We start from the raw sequence: 15,740 nt of genomic DNA on the forward strand, positions 1-15,740 counted from the left end.
AAGAAAATAACATAATAACAGTGTCTAGAAAAATATTAACTCACACAATAAATAAACGTTGTTAAGTACTCGCAATAAAAATATAAGCTGATAACAAACTAATGTGACATAACGTGATATTAATAAAACGTTAAATTATTATTTTATGTTAATTTATAAATTATATTTTTATAATAAGGAAGTTAATTTTATTAATTAGTTAGACAGTTGTCATTCACATTGTACAAAAAGATATTGTCATCCCTTTCGTACTAATAAAAAAAATTGGGACAACAATATGTTTTTATTCAAGCATTACGACCATGCGAACTCACGGTCAGTGCGTAAAAGTACTTCTAAATAAATGTCTCGTCAATGAATAGTACATTAAGTAGAGATAAAAAACGTTTTAGAGAAATCTTTAATATACAACAAACTTGTTCTTTGTTTTATTCTTACCCATGGTAACATTGATAATAAATTAATCACTGTGTTTTGTGATGGCAAGTATTTTGCGTGTAATGTAATGTAATGTACGTAAACATGGATCGAACAAATTGTATTTCGAAATTAGCTTAAAAAACTTTATTTGACAGATCATATTTTTTTATTTACAATTATAGTTAATTATTAAAATTCACATTTTAAGGTTATAAAATTTCTATGAAGTGAAGTAGGAAGTTCATTGCAATTCGTAAATCGTCATAGCATCCAATGTAGACAGCTCTAACATTGTATTGATCGACGACATAGGCTAGACAGGGCGACAGTCGGGATAAGAAATTGAGTTAATAGATTTAAAATCTTCAATAGATTACTCTTCTAACATACATCCTATAAAAAAATTAAAACATTTTCATTAAAGTTGAATGACCTAAGCGTTAACATAAGCATAGATTTTTACATTTGTAATGAAACTGATAATACGATCATGAGTGTCGTGAGGAGCAGGATACGGGCTACAGTATCGAAAATTTTGTAAAAGACGTATGAATTACGTCAAATAAGACCATATTAATGGTAGCCGCCTCCTCCTAGATGTAAATCGGCTGGCGAAGCATAAGGATATGATAATAATAATTTTTAATCTATACATAACTTTAGTATCCAATAAATTTCGCAGCAATTACTTAAAATGTACAAAATGATGTTCTTTTCTCAATTTCAATATATTATAATTAAATTTTTCAAGCATTGGCGTATCCCTTATGGTTTATTGGATGTTAAGACTAAAAGTTTCAATTTCAAGAAAACAACAATTTAACGGATTTCTCATCACTATTATTCATCTGAACAAAACGTGATATGTCTGTCATTATTTATTGTTTTGTTATATTTTCTTGCCGGATTTTGTAGTTCAATGACCTAGGTCTTAGATAACAAGTAATCCTATGCGACATCGTATTCACAAACGTTTCGTGTGATATAATATGGTACGTCATATTCTTTGCAGGTACATTAAGTCCGAATTATCATAGAATATTTTAAGCATTAAGCGACAATTAACACCGATCGTCTTTCAGCGCCCCTTTTTATCGTCATCTGAAGATTCATTTTATTTTTAACTAAAAAACGACAGATCTGACATAAGGTGTAACCGTGCGTAGATAACCTGAAAGATCCCAAAAATAAAAATAAAACCATCCGAAAATTTTCCATCTTCCGTTATCTAGTCCTTTATTAAATAAAAGCCAACAAAATTCGAAGTAAACACCGTCGAACGTGTATCATGTAACGAGGTGTAAGTAACGTACAAATCCTCGAACTTGAACCTTAAGGACGCTTGGTAGCTGCGTAAAGACGCGCTATGCTAGAACAATTGTAATTTTATATTTTTATAGCCCAAATGGAACCAAAATTTAATTCAATCAAACTCATTAATTTACTTATTTAAGTGTATTAAAATGCTTTTCAATTTATCGACTTATCGAAAGGCAAAAATTATGAAGTAACATGCAAGTTGTTTTGATGAATGGCATCTCGTAGAACGTGTGGCAACGTGACATCTCTCAGGTTTACGTAACAGGCAACTACCATGTTTGAGATCGACCTTGTTGAGTACCGATTAAGTTGAATATTCAAGATCAAGTTCGAGAATTATGTAAACCCGTTTTGATAAATACCAATGTTTAGATAAATGTAATTGCAGGACATTATTAACTTGTATTTAAATCTCTATGAATGTGTACGCAGAATTAATGTTTGACTAATGTCCTTAAATGTATTTACATAGAATTTCATTAAAGAATGTAATAAATTCAAGAGCGGGACTGAAAAAATTAAACTTGCTGTAAATTTTTGATTAGCTACATAATTTAGATAAAATTGTCATAATTAATTATAAAAATCCCTACCCTAATGAATACATTCGTGTTGAACTACAGAAAAGTTACACTTTTATAATTTTTTAAAGCGCCTAGTTTAAAAAAAGAGCAATCTTTTATTAGGGTAAAAAAGGTTGAGTAGAATTTTAAGTACGATATTACTTACAATGCTTTTCTTGCAATACAGCAATTTTATTTTCTTTAGGAATTTAAATCTTGATCAACTTCATGAAGAGATTGCAATTTTAGATTACTGTCGGAGCCGATAACACTCCGGCAAAGCTTACTGACCAGTTGTACTTCGATCTTGGAATCTTAAATATCTACCTCCTTTTTCTGCTTATCTTCTGTTTTTATTATTTTTTAACATTGTTATATTATTTTCAATTATTACTTTTATTATAAATAATTAGTTCACTGTCTGTTTTTGTTATCGACAGTCCATAATTGTCAATATGACTTTGACTTTGACACTGACGTCTTGACATTAACCTCAAATGAAAAATCAGAAAATAATGTTGTAAATTGAAAATTATGTAACAATAATTTAATAAGCTAAAATGCACTGTCCATGATTGTATTTCAAATACCTATATTTATTTTAGTATCAGGACGACAGATTAGTTTTCTAAGCATAATCGAAAAGAAAATACAGTGTATAGTCGAAATGGTTTTTAAAAATGTTACCCATGTTTTATTTGATTTGGACGGCTTACTTATAGGTAAATAAAGTTTTGTATTGTTTTATTGTTATCCAGAGATTTAGAATCATGATTATCTAAAAAATCCCACAATTACTCCTATAACCAGTATAATCAAATGTATTTTAAAATATTGATTATTTAGGGTTTATTAAAATAACATTTTCAGATATTTTTCCTAAATATTTATTACAGATTCAGAACGATTGTATACAGAAGGATTCTCAAATGTGTGTGCCAAGTTTGGTAAGAAGTTCACATGGGAACTAAAGAGAAGCATCCTGGGTTTCCAAGGTCATGAATGTGCAGAGAAAATAATTAAAACCTTAGAACTACCATTAACTGGGGAATCTTTTATGGAAGAATGTAGAAAAGAATATGAGAAAGTTTTTGTGAATGTTGAACTTATGCCAGGTAAATATCACACATTTTTAACTTATCAATCTTTGTGGAGTCTTATAATATAAAATAAAAAATCTTAAAGTCTATGACTATACCACCACCATTTTTCCATCTGTGTCCTACCACTGTTTTAGAACAATTCCCCAACTAAAGAATGTACAAGATCAATGCTCCTATGGTTAATGTTGAATCAAATGATAAACTGAATACCCTTATAAATTATAACATGGCTAAACTCACGTGATAACATTTGGTGTAGGCACCGACAGTTTCGAACCCGTTGGGGGTCCTTCTTCAGGGTGAGTGAGTGAGTTATCATGTGAGTTTAGCCGTGTTATAATTTATATAGTATAATGTCTCACAAAAGTTTTAATAAGTTAACTGAATGCCCTTTTTCATCTCACTCTTTCATTCTCTTAACTTGCTCATTATACATATTCCATCTTGGCAAATCCTATTTTGTTTTAAAGGTAAATTTTTAGTCATTTACCCATTTTAAAACCAAATTATCCTGGATTCAGTCAGTCTAAACAGTCAGTACTCAATTCTTGTACTAAATGTACAAATTGTGTTAGTAATACTCTCCAGGCTAAAAAAATTTGCATTTTAATTTATTAAGGAAAATAATTAAACAATCAGATTTAAATAATAACTTTACATGTCAAAAAAGTTTTAATATTTATTTTATTATGTCCTAACATTCATTGCCCATGTTTTTATAGGTGCACAGAAATTAGTAGAACACTTGCACAGTAAAGGTGTGCCCATAGCTCTAGCCACAAGCTCCGGACAAGATAGTGTTGATATGAAAATGCAACAGCATAAAGATTTCCTTAATAACTTCCACCATCTTACTATGGGTACAACTGATCCTGAAGTTACAAAAGGGAAACCTGATCCTGCTATATTTCTGGTTTGTGCATCAAAATTTCCTGACAAACCTGATCCAGAAAAAGTAAGTACAGTTATAAATTAAGATTAACTTAAAGATTTTTCCCTTGACTTCAAAATTAGTGTACTATCTTTTGATAATGTAGCTCATATAACAAAATAAATTTTACTTTATATTTCAAAGTTCATCATTTCTTTTATTGGTTTCTATTTGTTGAATTTATGAACTTTGATAATTATCATCGAAGGTACCATTTGTTTATAAAATTTTAACCATAATATGCTCATTTGTACCTATTCAGTTATCATACAATTGAACTGTATGATAACATTTTTATGCACAGTTCGACTATTTAGTTAAAACTGAACATCTGTAGCAAGCCTTGGTTTATAAACTAAATAACAGTAAAATAATAGTTCATCCATCTTTTAACCTATTGATAATTCTATTGAATATTTAATGTTTTTTTATTGTAGTGCTTAGTATTTGAGGACGCAGTGAATGGAATGAAAGCAGCATTAGCTGCCAACATGCAGGTTGTAGTTGTACCAGATCCACGAATTGACGGTGAAGAACTAAAAGATGCCACATTATGTTTAAAGTCCTTGGAAGATTTTCAACCAGAACTATTTGGATTGCCTCCATATGATTAGATTTGTACTTTTGCTACATTATTTTAAAACTTCCGTTTTAAGTTATGAAAAATTTTAACATTGGCATTTGATGATTTAAAAAAAAAGCTACCTCTTTCAGGCTACCATTTGTTCTTTAAAAGCTATTTAAAGGTCATTTAGAGTATGATCTATTTTTTTATATGTTTGCTACAATTAGTAATAAGGAAATTGACAGTTGTATGTATTAACTAGGAATAAGTTTTCACTACAGTATAAACAATTCCCTACCTCTTTTTTTGATCCTTCCAAAAACAGTATTAATGTTATAAGTGCTTAGAAATAAAAAATTCTTCACCCCTTAAAAAAAATTGTGTCCAACATTGGATATTTATAACCTCGAAAAGATCTTAGTAGCTCCTAGTTTCTAAGTTATTCTGGTTTTTATACCTTGAATGGAAATATAGTGATGTTACTTTTATTTTGTATATGATTAAGAATGAATGTGTAAAAAAATCATCTAAAAGGTGATACTGACTTGAAGTCAATATAATTTTTTTTTTGTAGACATCCTGTATTAAATATTGATTTAATTATCTGTGTAACAGTGTAGGTTTAATGTCCTTAAAAGGCAAAAAATTACTTAATTCAGTCACATTAGCATAAGTTTCTTGTATCAATTCTAGTCAGTGTTGGATGTCTGACAATAAAATATTTAATTGTGTCAGTTTTTTTTAATTTAAATAATTACTTCCTTCAAACAATCGAATAACTAAAATATTCACATTATATCTTATGGAATTTTCCAAATAGTTTTTTTCACTACGTAGTAATTAAATACAATGTTAATGTACATAAAATTTTATTGATGCATATTTTTTTACGATTTCCAAAGTTATATTTTTAAACCTTACTAAATGCAAGTTTTTATCTTAACTCAATACATAAGTAACTGCTGTTAAACAAATTTACGATTCATGTTTCGACATCGTGACTACAAAATTTGTCACGGTATTTATTGTTTATAGTTGTTTCTAGAAGTTAAAGAAAATAAGAGAGAAATTAAACACCAGTAAGTAGAATTGAAAACAAAATTAATAGTTTACATTACATTTTATAGCCAAGATTATTAAAATCCTGACATAAAGGCGCTGCATACTTCATTGTAATCTGCATAAAGAAATTACTGCTATATTTTCCGTAATATGGCAAGTATTTTTATATTACTTGACTTAATTATGACATGTATATACGTATATAGTGTTAAGAACAAAATTAGTACCATGCTGTAGAATTGGCGCAACAAAAACAAAGTATGGATAGATTGGCGCGCAACCTGAATCCTGACGAGAAGTGTTGCTCTGAGTTTAAAGCGACAGTATCAACTAAATTCTAAAAATAGATATATTAATTTATAAAATTCGAGATATATTAAATTACATCATCCGTCTTACAAGTCCATTTTTACATTTAATATTTTGAAAATCAGTTTGTAAGTTCAAAATATATTTTTTTTGCCAAATATGAGTGCTGAAAATATGTTTTGTACTGGTTTTATTACAATGGAGACACGATTACCAAGAAGATCAACCATAGGAACTAATTACAGATTGCGCTGTGTGTACTGCGGTAGACCAAAATGTTCCGGTACGAAATCCTCCATAGAGTTCAGTATGAGAGTTGCTTCTGGCGCAAGCGTCCGGTCAAGTCTCGGATCTGGTATCATAACGACTTGCATACCAGCGGAGTGAGCCGCTTTTACACCATTTATCGAATCTTCGAATACTAACACCTGGAAAGTACATTGATTTACAGTTGAAGACATTAATTTCCTACCCAACAACAATCATAGTTTCTTTGATGAATAGTTTGATGTGTTATGTAGTGTGAAAGTACAGATGGAAAAAAACAGTTTTTATTTCCCTTACGTGTTCCAGACATAGTTACCATTACCATTAAATATTATTTTATAGCAATATAACACGGTCACGTTACACGTAACGATAAGCCTAACTACATATACTAGTTACAATTTAGTACAAACTTTAATGATATAATTTAAAACCCTGTATATATAATGTACATTTATTTATATAGTAGATTATGTATTAGGAGTACAACATGTTATATACACGATAATACGTTTTTTTTATTCATATTTTAATATCAAACCTAGCAATGTTAACATTGTAAAAAAACTCAAAATAAACTTTTTTTTTTAATTGAATTCAGGAAGGCCCGTCTACCATCTTTAAGTTGTTTTAATTAATGTTTATTGCATCTTTACCTTTTCTGGAGCTGGTTTGTCTCGAAATTTGTCTGCAGCGACGAGAAATATATCCGGATAGGGCTTTCCTTTCTTAACTAAGGGGTCAGAAGAGCCCCATGTCTTGTACTCCAGCATATTAAATAGTTCTGAATGATTTTTTACTTTTAAATCATAAGTTTCTTTACTGCTACTCGTTGCTAGACCAATAGGAACGCCATTGTCATATAAATGTCGTATAAATCTTTCAACTCCTGGAAATGGTATTGTAATTTGTACCTTATTACAATAACACAAAATCGAAATTAAAATTACATACGAACGATGTTTAATTAATCTGTCTACCCTTTTACTGAACAGAAGGAACACTGATTTACTGTATAATAACACAATGTTACTGTCGATACAGAAAAATCTTGTTGTATACATCTATTCAATCCAAGTTCCAATTTTCACCGATGTGTAGGTAGACGCAACATCTGTCACATTTGAGACCATACTTTATGATGTTGGTTGTTTATTAGAGAATAATTTCACACCAACTCATATCAGAAATCCACACTTGAATTTTTTTTTTTTTACAGTTACAACACATAATCTAACCTGACGGTTACAAATATTTGTTCAACAAAAACCTATTCAAATTAATCGTACTACATTAAAAGTATTTTTTTTTTTACAAACCCGGCATAATTTTAGATTGAGGAAATAATTCTTCGTAAATGAATCGCGTCTCCTTCAAAAACTCATCGACGGTCAGAGGTAGGTCAAGGCCATTGATAATGGAGGCGGCAAATTCCCTCGTCTGTTGACCCATTATCCTACACTTCAAATCAAATGTAAACTCCTTGCCATATCTAGACGCGATCTTTTGAAAGCCTATCGTATATAAGTCTTCTGTATCTGAAATATTATATACGTTAACTTACTTTCCTTTAAAAAAAATCTTTTTTTTCTTGTACTTACTCAGTATCAGACCGTCCATATCAAATAAAACGTGAGTTACAGGTTTATAAATCATATTTATTAACAATAAATCAATAACACAAACTCACAAGCAAAACTATTGCGTAGATAATAAATAACTCTTTAGCAAAATTATATTAAGACTAAACAAGATGTGACATCACATCTCTATCTGATATCTTATCTATGGTTGTTAGTAAGTTCGCGGCTTTGAAGTGCGGGACATTTATTAATAGACAATGTGTTCATGTACGAAAATACACTACAAACTAAGTGGAACTTTTAATACAATAATACTTTAACTATCACTTGAAATTAAATTTACTAGTTATGTAAATATTTAAAACAAAACTTGTGTTTGTTAATCTCTATTTCAAATCTTTTAACAAAAACCCAAGTGGGTAGCAAACACTAGCAACTTTACACCAAAACTAGCAAATGTCTTGTATATTTACATGGAAATCTACTGTGTTAAATCTAGAAACTAACTAAATACTAAGTTTGCTGCTTAAAGTTTGCTCATTTACAGTACTTTTATATATTTTATAAAATAACCAAATTGTGCTATTTTTACATTAAATAAGGTCACAATAAATAGTACATATGTATAACAATGTAACAATCATTCTAAAATATGTAAAATATCACAAAATATATTTCACATGATCTAGAGACCAAATACTGAAACAAAACTTAAACACTTCGCTTTGTAAGTGATGTATACAATCTGGCAGACATCACAATTTTAATGAAATTTTAAACAGTTTTATCAATTATGACGATGTTACATATTTAAATATTGTTTCAGAATTCGGCCGTAATTACATCAAAATTTGTTCAACATTTAAGTACAAACATCAATGATAACTTATATGTAAAAATTTAAACAGTTACATTTATTCATATGGTGGTAATCCAAATAGTTGTGGTTGAAAATCTTCTAAGCTGTTGATGACCAAATTGGCTTCCTTTGTCAGATTCCTATCCATCCGAGGATCTGGTACCATCACCACCTGCATACCTGCAGCCCTTGCCGCTTTAACCCCATTAATTGCATCTTCAAATACTAAACACTGAAACAGACAGAATTACAGAATAAACAATCACTTAAAAGTTTTGTTTTTAAATCCTAATAAACTCATAAGGTATAACAAATTATTACAGCCACCAAAGTTTTTAATTTTAATTATAAATTCCCTTTTATATGGCTCTAGTTGAACCAGACATGTATTTCCCTAATATTATAAATGCGCAAAATTTGAAACTGGATGAAATTTGGCACAAATTTAGAAAATAGCCTAATTTTAAATTATATCAACTAAAACTATAATACTTTTATATCACCTGTTCAGGTTTTGGTACATCTGGAAATTTAGCTGCAGCAACTAAAAATATATCAGGATATGGCTTTCCTCTTTTTACTTCCGGATCTGATGACCCAAATGTTTTGTGTGGGAACAAGGAGAAAAGTGCAGAATGATGTTTATCCACTTTTAAATGGTAACCTTCCTCACTGGAACTTGTTGCTAGACCAATTGGAATATTTTGTTTATGGAAATGTTCTATCAATCTCTTAGCACCTACAACATATGTGTTTTATTAGATTTTGTATGTTTAAAAGTTCTAATTAAATTTAAAAATATAGTGACCTGGCATTAATTCTGTATCAGGAAACAATATTTGGAACTGCTTCTTAGTTTCAGTTATGAATTCGTCGACTGTCATCGGTAGATCAAGAGCCGTTATTAACATTTGGGCAGCCTCGTGCGCCTGAGTACCCATTAGTTTTAATTTCATTTCAAACGTGAATTCCTTTCCGTAGCGAGAGACTACATTTTGAAATGCTACTGTATATAGCTTTTCGGTATCTGAAAGCAGTCGAAGAACATTATAAAACAACAATATTCATTCAAGAAATATTACAAATTTAATTAAATACAACATACTTACTAAGTATAAGTCCATCCATATCAAAAAGTACATGAGTTACCGGATTAAAAACCATTTTTATTTATAAATATAACTCAATTATATTATATACAAGTTATTCACGGGGTAAATATTGGTGACTTGATCGTTATTTATTATTTATTTTTTGCGTGAAAATCAAAACATCTGACATCTGACAAATGTCTATCATGTCCCAACTGCCAACTTCCGTAATGTACTGGTAACATTTATAGCGAACGTGACCTTAAATAAGTTATTAAACTACTTTGTACTCGTAATAAAAATTATCAACAGCCAAAAACGAGTACTTAGGAGATTAGTATGTAATTTTCCATCCTTTTCTACAAATTAAAACATTACCCGGTCGCCGTACACCATCGTAAAAGTAGCAGAAGTACTAGAGAACTATGTATTTTTTTACAATGTACGTACAACGAACAATTTAGTCTGAGCTAGAGGAAACACGTATATCCCTTATCTTATATTTTACTCTTTTTATTCCTACACGAAATCAATAAAAGCTAAATAAAAATTAGACAACTTTGTGCCAACCTCCATCGGAATATGTAATCTTTATTGAGCAAAACTTGAAAAACCAAAATGTCAAATTGAGATCGAGTTTGACGCTGACGACTGATGACCGACGACTTCAAAAGTTACGAAAAGTGATAATCGAAAACATAAACAACATAAATAAACGCATTTTAAACGTATTAATTATCTATTAACAGTTTGTAGATTTAATTTATCCCTTAGCGATTGCAATGTAGACTTACACATTGTGTAAACATAAACAGGATTGAACTTTTGAAATGTCAATGTGAAAGCTTGAAAACAAAACAAACTTTTAAAGTTACATTTATTTTCTTCATAAAATGAAGTAAAACGTGTTAGTACAAAAGATAAACTTGCAGATATATTTATGTTAAGTCTTGTTTTGTATATCTAAGAAATGGAAGGCCCTGGTATGAGTTTGTTCCAAGGCGCGGCAAGTATTCACATAAACAACAGTGCACAAGACAGATTGGAAGAACAAGAGGAACTGGAAGACCAAAAACGTCGCAATGAGGAGGTAAAAAAAAATTGAATTCGAATATGTTTTCATACCATAGTGAGATACAATTTAGTAAATAAAACTTTTTGTGTTTTAAATTTCAGTTGAAACACAAACTGGCCAATGCTTTTGACGATTTATATGATGATGATGAAGCGAGTTCAGTAAACAGCAGTGGCAATTTCACATTAGATGCTACACATACTAATGGAGGTAAATATTTATAATTATGAATATCTATAAAAACTTCTAATTATAAAACTCCAATGTATGATTCATAAAATGTTAATAATCAATTTTTTTTCTCTTAGTGTTAAAAGTAATTTATCTTTATATTTGGTATTTCAGCCCAAGGTCAACCAAGGTCAGGCCTGCCTCCCACATATATTGAGTCTCTTAATCATCTCAAAGAAGCTAATGATTCTCCAAAGGGATTCTGTGACACACCAAAAAATCATTTAACTCATGCACATCACGAAGAGGGAATAAAGTCACCATATAGTCCCTATGGTGGTGGAGATGGGCAAAATCATTTTTTCCATCAAGATTATAGAGGTATGTTAGTCTACTTAGAAAACATATTAAAACTCCTTAATTGTTTTTTTTTTTAAAAACACATATTATAGCAATTACATTTCAATGCAATTAATAGCCTAGGACACTTTAATATATAAAAATAACATAAACCTTGAATCTGTTAACTGAAAATTTAACAGAGCTTTTGTACAGTGTTTTTAATAACTATTTTACGCAGGTCATCACAATGGGATAAACAACTTTGATGCAAGACAAGAGTACATGAATAATGAACAACTCAAGGTTATGTATGAGGTATCTATACTATCTATGTCTATGCTTCTATACTATTATTATAAAGCGTAAACACACACTTCTTTGTTGCCTAAGATGTCATCAATTACACCATATCTTTGAATAATTCCTTTTTTTAATATTATTATAATTTTCACACTTTAGGCTATTTTAACGCCATTAAACTTAGATGGTAAATTATTTGGATAAAAACCCTAATGTGGGAAAGAGACCATAAGTTACTGCCAACATCAAGGAAATAATATTGCCATACTTTATCATCATGTCATTTCTGTCATTTTGACATTTGCAATTGAATTTGACAAATATAATCAATAAAACAATTTTCATAATTTCAAGCGAATGAAGTCGCATGGGAACAGCTAGTTTATATATAAAACAGTTTTTGTTGTAATTTTAACAGTATAGTTTTACTAAGAATGTAAAATTTAAAAGCTGCAGCTGCATGTTCCGCTTGTCATCTGAAAATGTTCAAATGTTTCAACTTTAACGGGAACATCACTAAATTCCCTGATCTCCCCTTCCCATTCTCATTAGAAAAGAGTGGAAAGGTATATTATATTGTCTTTTGATGTTTACTTTTTACAGATGAGGCTGAAAGAATGTCAACAGTTAGCAACACAAGTAGAGAAGTCAGACACAGAGATTGAGAGCCTGCGTGCCCGGCTCGCAGCTGCTGTCAATGATAAGGATAAAGCTGAACTATCTCTTCAGGAAGCTCATCATTTGCTTGGTAATTATTATTTTTTTAATAGTTTTAAGGGCATAATATGTGTTAATTTTTATCATATTTTAATTTCACACGGACGAAGTCGCGAGCAACTGCTAGTATGTGATATATTGGTAGCTTAAGTCATAAGGTTACACAGCCAGTGAAGAATTATTTTGATAGACTTCTTTTTTATTTTTCATACAGAAACATTGAATAAATGATTACGGATAATTTGTATAAAAGTGAATTTGCCAGGTCATCGGTAGCTTAGAACATATTAAGTGTAGTATGGGATATATTATACTTATAGATACCGTAGAACCTCAATAACTTAAACCTCGATAACATAAAAACCTCTATAGCTTCTAAAAAGAATATGTTCCCTCCCCATCAGAGCCCAAAACCTCTATAACATAGACCCTTGATAACTTAAAACATTTTGAGCTTCCCTTGGACTTTAACTTATTGAGGTTCTACTGTATTACGTATTTATTAGCTGTAGTGACTTTATCTGACGGATTAAAAACACCAGGTTATGTAATATTATTCTAGAAGATATCTCTTTGAACTTTATGCAGATTCGTTCAGCTGTTTCGTAGTGTTAAGAAGAAAATTTATGGAGGATTAGCGCAACACTAGACCTAGACCATTGGCATATACATCCCATCCCTATTACATCTGTCAATGTCATTCAGACATATTAGAATAGCGCGCCATTTCTGACGGGAGGCTGTGGCCTGAGTGTTTAAGTTCATAATGTTACAATAATATTAATGTCTAACAAGTTATTTTATAAATATATCAACAGTTTTTTTCCCATTCCAGCATCAAGTAAGCACAAGTCGATAGAACTGGAACAACAGATGACAACACTGACTCAGAAGTTGGTGGAGAATGAACAAGAGAAGGAACAGTTGAGGTTAGAGCTGAGGTCCGCTAATATCAGCTTGCAAGATGTTCAGCAAAGACTACATACTTTACAGGTATTACTCACTAATATACATTTCTACTTGTTTGAGATGTTTATGGGCAGCAAATTCGTTTTAGCCAAAACAGATAGATGCTTAATCTTTTTCCATCTTTGACAAAAAATGTATTCTTCCAGACTATCCAATATCAAATTTAAATAAAATTTGTTTAGCAAATTAGGCTACGAACTCTGAAAAACATCCATCCATCCAAACTCTTGCATTTATAATATTAGTAAGAGTAGTAGGCTATTGTTGTTTTAAGATAATATATTAGAGTTTGATAAAATATGTTTTTATTACAAATGTGAATGTTTAGATGGATGGATGTTGTTTTGAAGGTATCTCCGAAACGGGTCTAGATGAAACTTGGCACTGATATAAGAACATATAGGCTACTCACTATGTTTTTTTTTAATTTCATTTGGACAGAGTTACCGGTGGAAGTTAATACTTATATAATTTATAAATACTGTTGTACTTTCAGGTGGCTCACACACATGATACAGATGCCCTATTTAGGGAGCAGCAAGATAGGTCAGTTAAAGTTTTTTTTCTAATACTTTCATATACAAATACACTGTTATCTCATCAATTATCTTTACAAAGATAGAGATGAAAACAGACATTTACGTTTCTAACAAGCTAATTGTATATTATATTATGTTTTTTAGACATCGAGAAGAAGTAGACAGACTTCAAAATGATTTGATGAAAGCTAAATCAAGACTTGATGAAAAAGTAAGCATTTATTTTACTTTTATTTCCTGCAAAATTTGCGAATATAATGCGTATTTTGCTTGTTTTACCATTTAACAGTGGTACGCAAGTTGTGAAGTGGAAGCAATTCTGCGTGCAATCTGATGTGTTTGCCGAAGGTCTTATTTTATTCCTCTACCTCTTACCACCCTTTTTCTACGAAGATATTGACTTAACCCCTAATTCCATTAAATATATAATTCTCTGATTGTAAGCGCTATTACAAAAGAAGTGTTTAAGATTCATTTTAATATTCAGTCATTATTACAGTGAGGGTTTTTTATTTTTAATGAGCTTTCCCATGCTAGTCTGTCCGCGTGGAATCAAAAAAAAACGGAAGTGAATAGACTATGGGTTCTTCCAGACTGTCCTCTACATTTATGCCAAATTTAATCAAAATCCATTCAGCCGTTAAGTCTGCAAACTCTAATAAACATCCATCCATCTGAACTTTCGCATTTATATTATTAGTATGATTAACAGAGTTATTATTTTTAGGAAAATGAAATAAAACTCCTCGAGAAACGTTGTATGGAGAAGGATAGAGAGAAAGAAGAGATATTGATAGAGAAGGGAGGGACTATAAACCGACTGGCTGGAGAGCTGGAGGCGGCTCAGAACAGACTGGTGAGTGGAGAGGGAGCCAGACTGAAGGAGAAAGTACTGCAGTTGACGACGGAGAGGAATACAGCAAGAGAACAAGTGAAGGAACTTGGTGTAAGTTAGAAAACCGGTTATAACTGGATATCGATTTGGATAAAAATTGTATTGCAACATTGTTTGGAACTTACAAATCATACAGACATACTAGTGGGTACCATTGCTAGAAAATACTAATCTCAGTATTTTTTTTTAATTGATCATGAAATTACGTTATTGTGTGAAGAATTTCTCAATATTTAATTCAAGCTAACTTTTTGCTATAAAATGCAACAATGAAGTGTTTCAAAAAGTTTTTGTTCATGTGTTTTTTTTTATTTTCTAGTCAAAATTGGAGCTAACAGCGCACGAACTTGTGCTGTGTCGCAATAAATTAGCCAACAGTCAGAAGGAATATGAGAACTGGAGAACAACTCTCAACCAGATTCTAATGGAGTCACTTCCTGATAATTCAATGAAAATTGGTAAATATGGAAAAGTATTTTTCTAGTATATACAGTCGCATGGGCATCGACAGCTGTTGATTTAAGGGGGAAAGATTCAAATAGAATGCTCTTATGAAAAACTGACAAGTTTCTTGGTTCTTGGGGTTGTAGGGACCTTAGTGTTTTAAATTCAATTTATATTTTCAATTCAATTTATAATTGTAGTTTCTTTAGTCTGGA

General features: G+C 30.7%; 4 protein-coding genes across 5 annotated transcripts in view; 2 read left to right on the top strand and 2 right to left on the bottom strand.

The window, feature by feature from the left end:
• The first annotated feature begins 2,734 nt into the window (after positions 1–2,734).
• LOC106104242 (pseudouridine-5'-phosphatase-like) lies at positions 2,735–5,636 on the top strand. The gene is made up of 4 exons (XM_013284224.1): positions 2,735–3,025; positions 3,200–3,418; positions 4,129–4,361; positions 4,775–5,636. Exons 1-4 carry the CDS (start codon positions 2,875–2,877, stop codon positions 4,949–4,951), a joined length of 780 nt encoding a protein of 259 aa, XP_013139678.1. The 5' UTR covers positions 2,735–2,874; the 3' UTR covers positions 4,952–5,636.
• Positions 5,637–6,382: 746 nt separating this feature from the next.
• On the bottom strand, positions 6,383–9,129 carry LOC106104204 (pseudouridine-5'-phosphatase-like). 2 transcript variants are annotated; one of them, XM_013284170.1, is made up of 4 exons: positions 9,036–9,129; positions 7,860–8,078; positions 7,197–7,429; positions 6,383–6,701 (listed from the first exon to the last, which is right to left on the bottom strand). In XM_013284170.1, exons 1-4 carry the CDS (start codon positions 9,043–9,045, stop codon positions 6,513–6,515), a joined length of 651 nt encoding a protein of 216 aa, XP_013139624.1. In that variant the 5' UTR covers positions 9,046–9,129; the 3' UTR covers positions 6,383–6,512. The 2 variants fall into 2 exon arrangements, with proteins under 2 accessions (XP_013139624.1, XP_013139623.1); XM_013284169.1 differs by lacking the exon at positions 9,036–9,129 and adding an exon at positions 8,142–8,651.
• On the bottom strand, positions 8,851–10,303 carry LOC106104206 (pseudouridine-5'-phosphatase-like). Its single transcript, XM_013284171.1, has 4 exons — positions 10,092–10,303; positions 9,791–10,009; positions 9,486–9,721; positions 8,851–9,214 (listed from the first exon to the last, which is right to left on the bottom strand). Exons 1-4 carry the CDS (start codon positions 10,144–10,146, stop codon positions 9,038–9,040), a joined length of 687 nt encoding a protein of 228 aa, XP_013139625.1. The 5' UTR covers positions 10,147–10,303; the 3' UTR covers positions 8,851–9,037.
• A 383-nt stretch (positions 10,304–10,686) lies between these two features.
• LOC106104202 (paramyosin-like) overlaps positions 10,687–15,740 on the top strand; it is an 11,555-nt gene continuing 6,501 nt past the window's right edge. Inside the window, exons 1-10 of the mRNA XM_013284167.1 lie at positions 10,687–11,163; positions 11,250–11,358; positions 11,494–11,700; positions 11,900–11,976; positions 12,565–12,709; positions 13,514–13,671; positions 14,144–14,193; positions 14,331–14,397; positions 14,914–15,132; positions 15,401–15,539. Coding sequence (XP_013139621.1) covers positions 11,044–11,163; positions 11,250–11,358; positions 11,494–11,700; positions 11,900–11,976; positions 12,565–12,709; positions 13,514–13,671; positions 14,144–14,193; positions 14,331–14,397; positions 14,914–15,132; positions 15,401–15,539 — 1,291 coding nt within the window. The 5' untranslated portion in view covers positions 10,687–11,043. The remainder of the gene's footprint in view (positions 11,164–11,249; positions 11,359–11,493; positions 11,701–11,899; positions 11,977–12,564; positions 12,710–13,513; positions 13,672–14,143; positions 14,194–14,330; positions 14,398–14,913; positions 15,133–15,400; positions 15,540–15,740) is intronic.

This window comes from Papilio polytes, unplaced genomic scaffold, assembly GCF_000836215.1.
Source record: "Papilio polytes unplaced genomic scaffold, Ppol_1.0 DF823691.1, whole genome shotgun sequence".
NCBI lineage: Eukaryota > Metazoa > Arthropoda > Insecta > Lepidoptera > Papilionidae > Papilio > Papilio polytes.

What these genes read in the sequence shown, in the direction of transcription:
- LOC106104242 (XM_013284224.1), top strand. Translation starts at nt 2,875, where the DNA reads ATGATTGTATTTCAAATACCTATATTTATTTTAGTATCAGGACGACAG. An exon ending in TTTGGACGGCTTACTTATAG is followed by an intron (nt 3,026 to 3,199) that starts GTAAATAAAGTT and finishes TATTTATTACAG; the next exon opens with ATTCAGAACGATTGTATACA. An exon ending in ACAAACCTGATCCAGAAAAA is followed by an intron (nt 4,362 to 4,774) that starts GTAAGTACAGTT and finishes TTTTTATTGTAG; the next exon opens with TGCTTAGTATTTGAGGACGC.
- LOC106104204 (XM_013284169.1), bottom strand. Translation starts at nt 8,196, where the DNA reads ATGATTTATAAACCTGTAACTCACGTTTTATTTGATATGGACGGTCTG. An exon ending in TATGGACGGTCTGATACTGA is followed by an intron (nt 8,079 to 8,141) that starts GTAAGTACAAGA and finishes ATAATATTTCAG; the next exon opens with ATACAGAAGACTTATATACG. An exon ending in TCAATCTAAAATTATGCCGG is followed by an intron (nt 7,430 to 7,859) that starts GTTTGTAAAAAA and finishes TACCATTTCCAG; the next exon opens with GAGTTGAAAGATTTATACGA.
- LOC106104206 (XM_013284171.1), bottom strand. Translation starts at nt 10,146, where the DNA reads ATGGTTTTTAATCCGGTAACTCATGTACTTTTTGATATGGATGGACTT. An exon ending in TATGGATGGACTTATACTTA is followed by an intron (nt 10,010 to 10,091) that starts GTAAGTATGTTG and finishes GACTGCTTTCAG; the next exon opens with ATACCGAAAAGCTATATACA. An exon ending in ATGTACCAAAACCTGAACAG is followed by an intron (nt 9,215 to 9,485) that starts GTGATATAAAAG and finishes TGTCTGTTTCAG; the next exon opens with TGTTTAGTATTTGAAGATGC.